The sequence below is a fragment of the Acinonyx jubatus genome, chromosome C1 (genome assembly GCF_027475565.1).
Source record: "Acinonyx jubatus isolate Ajub_Pintada_27869175 chromosome C1, VMU_Ajub_asm_v1.0, whole genome shotgun sequence".
Lineage (NCBI taxonomy): Eukaryota > Metazoa > Chordata > Mammalia > Carnivora > Felidae > Acinonyx > Acinonyx jubatus.
Window position 1 is genome coordinate 77328637 of NC_069381.1, and position 15723 is coordinate 77344359.

General features: G+C 35.8%; 1 protein-coding gene across 15 annotated transcripts in view; it reads right to left on the bottom strand.

Moving 5' to 3' along the window:
• The window catches only part of EVI5 (ecotropic viral integration site 5), a 231241-nt gene that overhangs the window by 18054 nt on the left and 197464 nt on the right, over positions 1-15723 (bottom strand). For 13 of the 15 annotated variants that reach the window (XM_027058598.2, XM_027058587.2, XM_027058585.2 and 10 more), the window contains one exon: positions 13982-14077. The exons of 1 other annotated variant lie outside the window; for it this stretch is intronic. In XM_027058598.2, coding sequence (XP_026914399.1) covers positions 13982-14077 — 96 coding nt within the window. Of the gene's footprint in view, positions 1-1099; positions 1151-13981; positions 14078-15723 lie in introns of those variants that run through there. One more of the 15 variants, XM_053214450.1, reaches the window with a different exon arrangement.

Below are 15723 nucleotides of genomic sequence, written 5' to 3' on the forward strand. Positions count from 1 at the left end.
CAAAGAAAATAAGGTTTCAAAATGATTGGCTATATTTCAAAATCTTGGCATAGCTGAAGAAACTGGACTGTTACATTTAAGAATATACAGCACTAAAAACCAAGTATGAAGTATTGGGTAGTGATAACAGGAAGAAAATATGTAAATTAAACTGAAAAAATTCAAATTGGCTCTCAAATGCATCATTTGGACCAACATCTTAAAGAGAATATAATCCAAAACATAATCAAGGAAGAAGATTCTATTCTGTGGATTTCCTCTTATTTGATTAAGAAAGCTTTACCCTTAGCCATTGGATCAATCTCTCTGAACGCTATTTTCAGAATCATACACTAAAAACAAACTGATCAGGCTCTCTCTCCAGTTTCAGAAGCATCCCTGCCTACTGATTTTCCTGTATGTATGTATGTATGTATGTATGTATGTATGTATGTATGTATTTATTTATAGAGACAGAGAGAGAGCAGGGAAGGGGCAGAGAGAGAGAGACAGAATCCAAAGCAGGCTCTGCCCTGTCAGTGAGGAGCCTGATGCAGGGCTCGAACTCACCAACCAGGAAATCATGATGAGCTGAAATCAAGTTGGATGCTTAAGTGACTGAGCCACCCAGGCGTCCCTTCTCTGCTTTTACAGCTGCTTCTTCTCTCTTTCCTGAGCTCTTTATTTGCCTCCAGACCTTTGAATATGATGGCCTCTGCCTAAACACTCTTTTATTCTCCTTTTCCTGGCTATTTTCTGCTCCCCTTTCAAACTTTAGGCAGTCCCATGCCCAGAGGTTTTAGGACACATTTGTAGGCCATGGCACCATGTGGTTCTAATGCAGCACTGCCCATATTGACTGTTCTCCCTACCAGTCTGAATTCCTTAACAATTGGGACTTTGACTTTTACACACCTAGCATAGGACTGGGATGGAAAGCACTTTAAAGATTATTTAGCATGACTGCTTAAGGATGCAGTAACTGAGCCAAGGTCTGAGGCATACCTGGGAGCTAAACGATGCTCAAATGCTTACCAACTGAATAAATATATGAAGTATATTGGAATCCTAAGGTCACACAGTTAATCAGCAGAAGTAGGTCTAGAATCCAGGTCTCCTGGATAAGTCCACTGCTCTATAAATGATGGTTCCCAACCACCTGCAGTAAGTTCTTTTTGGAGAATAAAGACATGAAATTCAGAAACAAAAACTAAACTTCTAAACCTAAAAAACAAAATGAGAAAGAACAAAATCCTGCCATTTGCAACAACATGGATGGAACTGGAGGGTATTATGCTAAATAAAATAAGCCAACCGGAGAAAGACAAATATCATTAAGTTTTCACTCATATGAAACTTGAGAAAACTTAACGGAGGACCATGGGGGAAGGTAAGGGGAAAAAATAGTTTCAAACACACAGGGAAGCAAACCATAAGAGACTCAAATGAGGAGAACAAACTGAGGGTTGACTGGGGAGCAGGGAAGGGGAAATGGGTGATGGGCATTGAGGGCACCTGTTGGGATGCGCACTGGGTGTTGTATATAAGTGATGAATCATGGGAATCTACCTCCCAAACCCAAGAGTACACTGTATACACTGTATGTTAGCTAATCTGACAATAAATTAAAAAAAAAAATCTAGAACTGCTATTAAGAACCGGATAAACTGCACATATATCTATAATTTTTCCCCTCTTCTCCATCTTATGGACATGTTTAGAAATACTGGCATGACAATGAAAGGAGAAAGAGTTAGATGAAGAGTAGGGATAACCAGCTTCTGAATAAATGAAAAAAATTTTAAATAAATACTCAAATCTTGAAACCTGAGTACTTGAGTAAGTTCACTGGACTTTAAAATCTAGCTCATTTGGTTGCCCAAGTCAGGCTGAAAGAAATGTTTAAGCACATCCTATTAGCTCCACTCTAAATGTCAACAAATACGTTTAATACAGTAGTCATGCTAACATCGTATTGGTACTACATATGTTACTGAAATAGTTTTAAGCATTTATATCCTACTTTCCTCATATCTAAGATCTAAGAATATGCTATTCGATGGTGTTTTCATGGGAATGCTAACAGAATCAATCTCTTGTACCCTTACTGGATTAAATCTATTTAAGAACTGCTACAAGCAACTATAAAACCTGCCACTATAGGCTTTATAGTTAGTTCCAATTCTTTAAACATGCTTATTTTCATCTGCTTTTACTTCTTATAACCCAACTGGTATGTATTTAACATCCAGTTTCCCTCAAGTGGTTTCTCATGACTTACATTTCCAATTTAACTGTTGGAACCATTAATTAAGCAATTTACAGATTACTACCAATAGGCATTGTCTCACTATTATGCATTTGAAAATCTAGCTGTTGTCAATTAATGTAAAGTACTATGTAAAAACTTGCCACTTAGTGCCAGAAAACACAGAATTGTTCAAAGTCTAATGGAGTTGTAGAAAAAAAAGATACTGGTTATTTAAAAAAAAAAAAAGATACTTGAAAGAGTTTCCACTCGTCAAATTCAGGACAACATGAACACCAAGAGAATTGACTGAATCCATGAGTTCATAGTACAGTGTTAGGATTCTTCAAAGGCTCTAAGAAATATAAGGCTGAATAAGACACAATCTCTGCAAGGAACTTGCAGTTTGGCTTGCCGGTAAGCATCAAGGATAGTACAACAACCATTAATTAAAACAAACAAAATTATGTGCTATGTTATCTCCCATTTCTGAACTATTTAGTACTCACTGTTTGTACCAACCATACAGTCTTTGTTAAATTAACTTTCCACTTTCTCCCATTAGATTGTAAATTCCTTGAGAATAAGACTACACTGTACTTTGCATAGCATCTGGCACAATATCAGAAAAATATCCCATTTGACACAGCTGCATATCCAAGTCTGACTTTACAATTCCAATTGGTTCTGTCCCTTGGCCAGCGAGACATTATCTCTTGAGGTTATTTACTTGATTCTTTAATTCTGAGTACTGGATTCAAATCCCTCATTTCTGACTGAGTCTATATTCTCTACATTGATTGCTCACCAGATGTCATCCTAGAAATCTCTTAACTCTTTTTGAGTCGTATCCTACATTAGTTGATACTCCTAAGGGTCTTCTTTCCTGGGTATCTCATCCTCACTAGGGTCTAATTCCTTTTCTTACCCTGTTTTTTGTTTTCAATTTTCCTTTTTTAAGTGATTTCATTATCTCTCTTTATTACTCTCTTCTACCAGACCTATCTTTTTTGTCATGTTCTCATGATTCAACTCCCATTCTTTAATGAAATTATCATAATCAGAAATACATATTTTCATTAGCAAATTTAAACATCTTGTTTTACCTATAGTAGGAACCTGTTCCTACACAGGTTCCTCCTACACAGAGGCATGTAATTGGGTAGAATACTGTCCTATGAATAGAGCACAAAACTAGAAAATGGTCTAAAAGTCTTGAGTCAAAAGTAAGGTGTCCTATATGGGATTATTATAGATTTTCTATGTGTTACATATTCTTTTTAGAGGCAAAGAATGAATGGAAAGATATATAGCCTTGGAGATTTTAAAAATTTAATGCAGAAACAATTGCTGGAAGTTTGGTCACAAGTTAAACAAACTCTTGCAAAAGGATGTATTGAATAGCTGAGCTAATATATGTCCGTGGGTAAGCTTGTATTTCATAAGTGATAGGCATATATGAAATTAGGTTAACTATTTTTATCTATTTCTCTGTTTCTGGGAATGTCAAATTTGGCTATAAAATCTCAGTTGCTTCTATTTTCAGAAAATCATCTAATATTTAAAAGCTAAGATTTTAGTAGCACCCAGTGGAAACTGAAGCAAAATAGAAGGGTTAAGTCAAACCAATTCCCCAGTTTCAGATGGAAGAGAAGTCCAGAACCTGATGCTGGAAGAAAATACTAGGTGACAGTAGAGTCCTACTAACTAGACAGTAGGTTCCCATCTGTGAGAAGTAATTAATTTTAATTTAATTAAACACTTATGGAACTCCTACTATATCTAACATGTGACAAGTAAATGGGTCGGCAGGATTGTGGTAGGGCAGTGGGATGTAGCAGAACAGAAGTCAGAATGCCTGGGCAGTAGTTCCGTCTCTTCCATTACTAGCTGTGTAACTTTGGGTAAGTCCCTTAACTCTTATGCCCCGGCTTCCTCATTTATCAAGTGAAAAACTAGATAAACTTTAAGAACATGCCTGGCTTAAAAATACTATCAGTCAGAAATCTCAGCTGTAAGTCTTCCACACAGTGATATTATTGCAGACATAAAGTATTGTATAATTTTTTTATCTTATGACTTCAAATAAGATAAACTAATTACCCAAGATTTAATGGAACATATAAGAGGAATAGGAGTAATAACATTAATGTAAAGAAGTCATTAAGAATGAATTTTTTTATCTACAAATGGGGACTGTAAGATTTAAAAACAGTGCTAAACATTTAATTCAAGAGTATTAAAGCAATTTTCATAAGAGCACAAATACGATCTTGCATCTACATGAGATCTTTTGGCAGCAAAGAAAAACAATTTACCAACAGTGAGGCTTGTGTGAGCTCCTGCATGATACTTTACATTGCTCTAACTAGACAAAGAACAAATTTAAGGGAATATGTTCTTTTATTAAGAAGTTGCCACATCAGAAACACGGCACTTTTTACTGTAACAACATACATAAAAGCTTATAACTCCATGTATTGAAATTTTTCTTAAACAATAATTTTAAAATTAAGATTCAACAGACATCAATACAAAAGAAAACATTGTTTTTGTTCCTTATTTCTGCCTCTACCAGTACACTGTTGCTATCATAGCAATTTGTAAAAATGTCAACTCTATTTTAGGTTATCCTCTGTAAACTAGGTAAAATACTGAGTTTTGCAAGATTTAAAAGGCAATAAAGACTGGTAGAAACAGTCAATACAGAATAAGCACATGGTTAAAAAAAAACCAAAAACGATATTTCAGTTTGAAATAAAGAGGAAAAAAACAGCTGCCAGTAACTACAGAGCCAAATTACTAACCTCTTTTCTACCTTTAATATTCTTGTTTTAAAGCCTAGATGAAGATCAATGTTGAATGAGTCTCCAAGAGTCTTTAAAAAAAAAGTCAAGTCCAGGTGATTTTATTAACTACTTTTAAATTGGTGCTTGCTTTGCACATATACTAAATGACTTTTAAACTGAAGAATATAGAGCAAGGAAAAAAGATTCAAACAGTTACAAAAGGGCAGTCTGTCATTTGATTCTGAAAGCTCCTCACTGGAAAAAATTCTAGTTAATAACAAATGAGTATAAATATTAAACATATTAATAATGGTCATGACATTAAAAATGCTTTTTGGTAGATATTTAACTAAAATCTATAGCTCAAACATGTATCAACAGTTATTAAAATTTAAAAAGGAGTACTCACATATAAACATTTTTTTCTTTGAGAGAGAGAGAGAGAGAAAGAGAGAGAGAGACAGTGTGAAGGAGAGTGCACGTGCAAGGGTAGGGGCAGAGGGAGAGGGAGAGAGAGAATCTTAAGCAGGCTCCACACCCAGTACGGAGCTCAATGTGGGGCTCAAATCATGACCCTGAAATCAAGAATCAGATGCTTAAGCAACTGAGGTATCCAGGGGCCTCTATGTAAAAACATTTTCTAAGCCAAACTTCAGAATGGGCTTTGTTTAGATTTCCATTTGTTAACTCAACCTTCTAATTTTGTACTTGGCTAGTAGAAACAAAAGAAGATTCTTGTAACATATGATAACTTAAACAGCCTCCTCAACAAAGAAGACAGGAAGATGGCAGAAGACCTTCTGTGTACTGGGAACCAGCACAAAGGCTATCCTTAAAATGAAAGTTGGTTTCACCTACCTGGGTTATATATTATTTACAGCATCCTATAATCGTGTTTTATTTTTTGGCCAGGTTTGTCCTAAAATAGCTTACATTTCTCTAAGTTCTTCAGGAAGTGGCGGGGGGGGGGGGGGGGGAGGAAGGGTGCTCAGTAATTGTTCAGTGACAGACAATTCCTCCTGTCAACTTCTTTCATAAATCATCCATCATTCTCTGATAAATGACAAAAAATATATGCTGAAGAAATCTTTCTTAATAAATTCATTCTTCAAGAGGACCAGGGAAGTTTAAAATCTAATTAAAATAACTATGTTGAAATGTTCCCTTCTTAAAAGTCTCCTTTCTGGGGCTTCTATATCCACAGCTGCCAGTTTCCCTCCCAACTGACCGGTAATTTTGATCTCCTTTGCTGGCTCTCTTGGTCTTAAAGGTCAAGAGTGCCATGAACTTGCTCCTGGACCCCCTTCTTTTTGTCTATGATAATATTAACATTCCAATGACTACCTATTTTTAGCCCTAACCTCTTTTTAGAACCTCATATTCACATATCCATAGCCCACTTCACTATTTTCATGTTCATGTTTAACAGGAATCTCAACCTTAATATAAACAAAACAGAGTCCTTGATCTTCTACCCTTCCCAACCTAAGTAAATGGCACCAATCATCCAACTGGCAAGCCAAAAATCTCTGGAGTCACTATTTTACCTTATGTCCCTCCTATAACCCATCAGCAAATTCTCAATCTCTAAAATATATCTCTAATATATTCATGTTGCTAACAATTCTATCTCTCCCATGCTTCTAAGCTACCTTTGCTCTTACCTAGACTATTTTTTTTTAATAAATTTTTTTTTTAACATTTATTTATTTTTGAGACAGAGAGAGACAGAGCATGAACGGGGGAGGGGCAGAGAGAGAGGGAGACACAGAATCAGAAGCAGGCTCCAGGCTCTGAGTCATCAGCCCAGAGCCCGACGCGGGGCTCAAACTCACGGACTGAGAGATCGTGACCTGAGCCGAAGTTGGACGCTCAACCGACTGAGCCACCCAGGCGCCCCTTACCTAGACTATTTTAACAGCCTCCATTTTCCTGTTTCTATTCTTGCTCTCCTACAATCAATTCACCATACAGCAGGCAGGGCAAATCAGATCACATCACTCTTTGCTTAAAGCCATCCAAAGGCAGGCACATGGGTGGCTCAGTCGGTTAAGTACGGGACTCTTGGTTTCAGCTCAGGTCATGACCTCACCCTTCATGAGTTCCAGCCCCACATCAGGCTCCGTGCTGTCACTGTGGAGCCTGCTTGGGATTCTCTCCTTTCCCTCTCTCTCTCTCTGATCTTCCCCTACTTGTACTCTCTCTCTCAAAATAAATAAATAAACAAAACAAAACAAAAACATCCAAAGGCTGGGGTGCATGGGTGGCTGAGTCAGTTAAGTGTCCAACTCTTTTTTTTTTAAGTTTATTTATTTATTTTTGAGAGAGAAGAGAGAGCATAAGCAGAGGAGGGGCAGAAAGGGGGGGGGGGGAGAGAGAGAGAGAGAGAGAGAGAGAGAGAGAGAGAGAGAGAGAGAATCCCAAGCAGGCTCATGCTATCAGCAGAGTCCATTGTGGGGCTCGAACCCATGAATCACAGGATCATGATCTGAGCTGAAACCAAGAACTAGATGCTTAACCAAGTGAGCCACCCAGGTGCCCCAAGTGTCCAACTCTTGATTTCAGCTCAAGTCATGATCTCATGGTCATGTGATCGAGCCCCAAGTCGGGCTCTGCACTGAGCATGGAGCCTGCTTGAGATTCTGTCTCTCTCCCTCTGCCCCATTCTCTGCTTGCACTTTCTTTCTCTCTCTCGCTCTCTCAAATACAATTAAAACAACAACAACAACAACAACAACAACAAAACATCTAGAGGCTTCCCACTGAACCAAGAATAAAACACAAACATTTTTCCTGGCTTATAAAGCACTATATAGGATTTTACCTCATCTACCTCTTTAATCTTATCTCCTACCATTCTTCCCCCATCCTCTACTATACTCCAGCCACATTAGTATGATTTCTCACAAAGTCCATTACATTTTCTTCTAAGATCTTTCTGCTATTTTTTTCTCTTCTGCCTGGAATGTTCTTCTCACTGATTTTTGTACATCAGGAAGCTTCTTAGCATTCCCATCACAGTTTGTATGTTACCTTATTAGCAAAGCCTTTTGTTGTAATCATTTATTCATTAATTTTTTTTTTCATGAAGTACCAACTATATGGCAACACTGTTCTAGGTGCTGGGGGGGAAAGTTTCTCAATTTATTAGTTTATTAATTTATTAGTTTATTAGTTTCTCAATTTATTAGTAATTAGGGAAGTACACATTAAAACCATAATGAGAGGGGCGCCTGGGGTGGCTCAGTCGGTTAAGCACCTGACTCCAGCTCAGGTCATGATCTCATGGTTCATGGGTTCGAGCCCCACATTGAGCTCTGTGCTGACAGCTCAGAGCCTGGAGCCTGCTTCAGATTCTGAAGCACCCCCTCCCCTATTCATGCTCTGTCTCTGTCAAAAATAAATAAACGTTAAAGAAAAACATTAAAAAAAAAAACCATATGAGAAACCTCTTCACAGGCAAAGAATGACTAAAATTAGATAAAGACCAACAGTCCTACATGTCGATGAAGATGTGGAACAATATGAACTGTCTTCACTGCAGCAATGTTAAAAGATCAAATTGGAAATAATTCAATGTTCACTAACAGAAAAGATAAACTGTATATTTATACAAAGGAAAATTATACAGTGATGAGACTAAACAATCTATAGCTACATTTAAAAATAACAATGGTTGAATTTCACAATTTTAAACAAAAGCAGCAAGACACAGAAGAATATATAAGAAGCCATTTATATAAAAATTAAAAACTTAAACTTGTTACCTGGGTACTTTCCTCCATGTTATACTTCTATCAAAAGTTGATAAAGAGTTCCTGTTCTTTAAATTGTTCAATTTTTATGATTATGAACCCATTATATCATAGAAAGTTAAGGATAATAGCTAGTCTATCATAGTTGATCAGACTAGAAGGTTTTCCTTTAGGAACAAACAATGAAAAAATTGTTGTTTGGTCTTACCATAAGGAATAGTTGTGGCTCTCCTAACCAACTGGTCTGTTTTCATTACACATTCACTCTGAAATGTTTAAAGTGACATTTCCCCCTTTTTTGGTGCTGAGTGCTGAAAACCTTAGAGCCTGGTTTGAGGACCACTTATTAAGAAATATATTGATAATTCTGTGGTATGCATTTTTGCATGGGTCTTATTCATGGCTCCATATTACACTCCTATAGTTTTCTGTGTCTCACAAAATTGAAGTTTGCTACTCTGCATCATTTACAAATTCGCTTCATTATGTGTAGAACAACGCAGGGTATTTATTGATCAACAAAAATGCTTTGAAGGTTTTTTCTTTTTTTAAAAAAATATATAGTTTGTTTTGGTTCTACTTCATTCTAAGTTTAATGCATTGGAGTCAACTGAAAGTCCTGATTCAAGCTTCTGCTACTTACTAGTTATGTGACTGTGGACATGTTATTTAGCCTCTCAGCTATAAAATGGGAATAATGATTTTCACAGGATAATTGTGAAGATTAAAATAACCATCCCAAGTATCTACACCTGGTTTACGAACTATTACTAGAAAGGGGGCGCCTAAGTCGGTTAAACATCCAACTTCGGCTCAGGTCATGATCTGGTGGTTTGTGAGTTTGAGCTCGGAGTAGGGCTCTGTGTGGACAGCTAGGAGCCCGGAGCCTGCTTCAGATTCTCTGTCTCCCTCTCTCTCTGCCCCTCCCCTGCTTGCACTCTGTCTCTCTCTCTCTCTCTCCCCACCTCAAAAATAAATAAGATTTTAAAAAAAAAGAGAAAACTTGCTCTATGTAGAAAACCTACTAAACAAATATAACTAGAATTACTTTCATGAGATCTTAAGGACATAAAGTACATTAAAACTATTATGACATCATAAAAATTCAGCAAAGCTGTTTAACTGAAAAACATTTAACTTTTAAAATAAATGAACTATCTTTAGACTGGAATAAATTTACCTATTCCTAGAACATCCACAAGAATATATCACCATCAAGAACAAATGAAAATATATAATCTATATTCAAAAACATTCTCAAATCAGCTGCTTAGCATGCATTTTCCTATAAAACACTGTAAATGGTAGCAAGGCTCCAAAGGACCCAGAGAAGCTAGTCAACTGGTAATTTGACTGAGACATAGGATTATACTTCTCAGTATGTCTACACCTAAAATGAGTCCTGAGTATATTTTCTTTGGCTACTAAATGAGAATAATCTTCTACCTTCTTCTAGATCCCTTTCCTGGCATTCAGAAAGTATTCTGTGTCTTTAGTGATCAGTAGCTATGAGAAGACAGACCTATGTTGCAAAAGTACATGGCTTATTCAAATTTCCTAGAAACTACAATTTTGGTTTATATATCTGACTTAAGTGTTCCTGATGCCCAATCTGCCTGATAAATTTCTTTTCATTTTTCAAAACCCACCCCAGATGCTGTTACTATTTTATTCCTGTATGTTTCAAAGCAGGCTATAGCATATGGCGGTTAAGTGCATGAATGGGCTTAGAGTCATATACTCTGAACTAACACCCTATTTCTATTACTAATTAGTATATGACCATGGGGAGTTATTTAATACCCCAGAACCTCAGTTTTATTACATGTAAAATGTGAATAATAATGATGCTACTTACTTCATAGGAATGTTGTGAAGATTAAAAGAAATAATGTAAGTATAACATTTAGGAGTGTCTGGCACAATGACTATTAAATGATAACTACTAAATGCCATATTTTTCGTTATGTATTGCAATTTGTTTATTTGAATACCTATCTCTGTTGTTAGACTGTGAGCCCCTTGAGGGATATGCATTGTTTCAATCTTTAATTAATCTTTAGTTCTAAACCTAGTGCCTAGTAGGAGCTGTGATGACAGACGGATGGGAGGGTAGGAGGTAAGGAAGATGGAATAAGGAACACACTTGAGTTGGGACCCAGGTTCTTTTCTATGTATGTATGTATGTATGTATGTATGTATGTATTTTCTATGTATGTATGAGGACAGGATGTAGGGATAAGGGAGAATTTAACCACGGCTCTTGCCACATCTGGGGCATCAAGGATTTCCACAGTGGTTTCTCTGAGGGTCTTGGTAGGGTATAAGAGTCTCCAAATTAAAAAATTTCTATGGGAAGTAGGCAAAACTAAAAGCATAAATTAGGTAATGATGGTAGAAACTGCAGGGGTTGTGAGTCAGAGAAGGCATTTGGATGGATCACAGTAAACTGCAGGAAGTGAAGATAAATCTCCATTTGCAATGCTAACAAGGAGAGAAAGGGAGCTCTTGCTGCTAGGTCATTTACAGAATTCACTTATTGGATGTATGCAAAATAATGTGTCAGGGAGGAACAACACAGTTAAAATATTGTCATTAATTGAGTTTCTTTAGACTTTTAAATATTGATGACATATTTTCTAATCTAATTCAACTGAGAATACCACCATCATGTGGGATAATTATGAAGGTTACTAATTATAAATATGAACTGTCTGACACAATTCTTGACCAATAGAGAGTACTCAATAAATAGTAACTACTAATGATTTTTTTACAGATCAACACTATATTCAGTCATAAAAAATAACCCACTTAATCCTCTCTACTATTTCATAGAGCCGACTAAGTTAAGTGATCACAATTGTTATAACAAGTACAGAATTGCTATCCCTTCAGGAAGATCAATCTGCAACATTTCCTTCAACATTTTGAGAAGTATAAAAATCAGCTAAGAAAGTATCAACACTCACATGTTCAATAATATTAATAATTGAAAGTTAATTTTTATGTTGAAAGCTAAAGATTCTGGCAAATTCTAGCATACAGGCAAAAGTTAAGTTGGAGAGATCAGACTGACTTTCGTTAAGGCCCCCCCCCACCCCCCCGTATTGTGAATGAAAAATCACTAGAATGAAAAAGTGATTCCTTATTTAACCCTCTTGAGAAGCTGGTCCAACAAATAGTAATGTGTATAATAAATGTACTTACAACTATTATCTTGGTTTAAACTTACACTTGTTTTCATTTAGCCGTTCCTTAATTATAAAACTTTGAAACAGGTGAAGGTATTAAAATCTGCTCAGGAAACATAATGAAAATGAACCTCTAACTAAAGATCTATAATGGTTTCACTTTATCTAGGAAATTTGATCTCTTCTAGCTTTGAAGATTCACCATAAGCTGGTTCTATTTAATCTACCCTTATTTCCCACAATTTACCCACATTAATTCTTAATTCTTAAGAGTCTGGCCTCTAAACTCCCAGGCCCATGCTCAGTCACTCTCACCTCTGCATTCTTGTGTGGTCCCCACCTACACTGTACTCACCCTCTTCTCTACCATGTTTTCTCACTAGGGCCTGCTTAAGCCCAGGACCTGTGTACTTTGAATAGTATGAGTATACAAAATTAGCATCTTGCCACAAGCTGTTCTAGTTTTTAATTTATACAATAACAGTAGAAAATTTAACAGTAGAAAATTCTACTCTACTGATTTTCTTTCCATGTTTGTGTAAGATGAAAGATTATTTTTCACAGGCCACACATAAAAAATGACATTAAAGTAAAACCTCTTGTGAACAGTTTTTTCCCAGTCCTGATGAGGAGAACAGCATTTTTAGGTAAGGATTATGACATGCAAAATTAATGTTTGCTGGGTGATTTTTAGACTATGCTTGGAAATACAGTCAATCTATATACAGTTTTCTTAATTTACCAACATTAAAGGTTCCTTATCACTCTAAGTCAAAATTATAAGGGGAAGATTGCTTTATTCTAGACAAAATTTCCTTTGAGAAAAACTTTTCAATACAAGGAATAATTCCTACGGTTCTCAAAACAATAAGACTTTCTAGAACATCTTATCTGTAACTTGTTCTTTCACACATAGCTTAGATCAGAACAGATTATAAAAAAGCACACAAACAAATAAGTAAAGATTATTCATAATCCTGAATCCCTCAAATGCTATCATGGTTGCAAATGACAGGAATAACCACTCAAATTTCAGGACAAGTTAAATTAAACCACATCTAAGATTTATCAACTTTGTTAATGTTTTGTTTCTTCATTCAGAATTTACTTAGATTGATTACCTCCAGGAGGTATTACCCAAAACACTCAGACTTTAACTGAAGGATGTAATACCAGGAAAGAGTAATGTCCAAACTTTTTCCTTTGAGGTTTAAATTAATTTAGTGGGCAAAATGAATTTCTTTCTTAACAAATAAGGCTTATATAACCCATTCAAATCTTATCACTGTGAATAAACCTTACTGTACAAATAATTCAATGTAAGACACAAGCTTCTGTATTCATGTTTAGATAAATAGTTACCATTAGAAAATAATAAAAAACAAGGAAATTGACCTAAAGCCACATTAACAAAAAGTATCTCTCTAATCAAAGCACATTAATTTAAATTACTTAGGAGAGTTCTTAATAATACTATCTGAAAATTTCATGAGTTAAATTTCACAGATTCAAAGTAGTGCCAGTTTAAAAAGTGTTTAGGTACTAAGAAATCTGTTAACTGATATTAGGCAAGTATCCTTTTTTTGCAATCTCAGTAATACCACCATGAAAGGAGTAAGAAGACAAAAGTAAAAAGACTTCCCTCTATCCACAACGGTAAATAACGCTAATTATTCTATAGGTGTAAAGAAAACTTCAACTGAAGTAACTTTGACACCTAGACAAACTATCAAAGGTTTTCAGATTACACTAAAAAAAATATTTGCCATGCAAATATTAATTAAGCATTTTAGATCACCATAAAAAGGCTTAAGGAAAATTAATCCTCAATATTGGAATAGAACAAATTTTGGTAAAAAGAAGACAATTTTCTAAAATATTATTATTTAATTATAATCAGGGATTCACAGAAAATATTTATCAGGAAAGAGTCTGTCATAACCAGTAATACAGTGTTGTTACAATACAGAGGAAGGAAGAAAGAAATATGTGAAGATCAAAATTTTGATCACTTACCTCATGATTCAGCTCTGCTATCTGATCTTTCAGTTCCCTAATATACTGGTTAGAATCAGACTTGTTAAGCTGTCCTTGAAGCTTTCCTTCTTCTTTCTGTTTTATGACAATAAAACAAACCAAAAACAAGAGACAACTTTCACAGCATGTACTCAAATACTTTAAGATATAGGACAGCATAAGGGCATATCCTTTAACTAGCTAAATTCTGAACAAACCTGTTCTCAAACTATCTCTGAAAAGCAATTTATAGTAACTTATACTGATTATTTCTATATAATGCTTAGGGAAGTTGTTTATAACAAATACAACTTATAAAATGTACATTTTGAGAAACTCTCAGAAACCAACAGTTGAATGGTGTACTAGTGAAAAAATTACCTTAGAATTTCAAAGGCATTTTCTTACTTTGAGGATAAATGATTTTCTATCCATACCACAAGAGATTCAAAGCTCAGTTGATAAGGCAGTGAGCCTCCCACAGCTACATGGGAATCAGCTTTTGTGTGGCAAACAGAGGAGAAAGAGAAAAAAGAAAAGGTTCTGCAAACCACTCTTAAAAGGGGAAGGACAGCTCTGAATCTCTTGTTTAATTACCTTAGGAATGTATGGCAGGAGTCCTAGATATAGCTGATTAAAAGGTGCTCGAATCCTAACAGCTAGTTTCAGAACCATATGTGATCATTTTCCAGGGATATAAATTGGGAAGGGGAGAAGCTGCCTTTTCATATACCATCTGAAAACAAATGTGACTTTTAAGACATAGGGCTTATTAGAGAGTGAAAAATGAGTTGTTTTTTATATTGCCAGATTATTTCTAAAAGCCATGTGATGACGCTTGAAATGTTAAGAAGCTCTGATCCAGAGACATCTATTAAAACTACTGAGTAACTCCAGATACCAACAAAGTACTAGTTTACTTTTAACAGTCACCCATCACTTGGTTTCCTTCCATAATGACAATCACAGTTGTTTTTTATTGTAATCTTCCCATGATATTTTGTACATATGTATCGAAACACATTTGCATACACACACATATTTTTACTAATACTACAGACACTATGAACACTGTTCTATACTTGCTATTATCTCTTAAGAATCCAACTTCAAGATCATTCATTATCAGTACCTACAGAGAAGATACACATTTCCATTTGAAAGAGCTTTGAAGTTTCTATAAAAGTTATCTTAGTGCTACTTGAATATTTATAGGTTTTTTTTATTTTTATTTTTTTAACGTTTATTTATTTTTGAGACAGAGAGAGACAGAGCATGAACGGGGGAGGGGCAGAGAGAGAGGGAGACACAGAATCGGAAACAGGCTCCAGGCTCTGAGCTGTCAGCACAGAGCCCGACGCGGGGCTCGAACTCACGGACCGCGAGATCATGACCTGAGCCGAAGTCGGACGCTTAACCGACCGAGCCACCCAGGCGCCCCAGATTTTTTTTAAAGTAGGTTTTAGGGGCGCCTGGGTAGTTCAGCCAGTTGAGCATCCGACTCTTGAATTCAGCTCATGCTCCCAGGGTCATGGATCGAGCCCTGCATCAATCAGGCTCTGTGCTGAGTGTGGAGCCTGCTTAAGATTCTCATTTTCTCTCTTTCTCTTTCTTTCTTTGCCCTTCCCTCACCACATATGCACTCTAAAAATAATAATAATAATAATAATAATAATAATAATAATAATAATAATAATAAATAATAATAAAATGTGCTCTAGGTCCTGTAAAATTACCTTGAG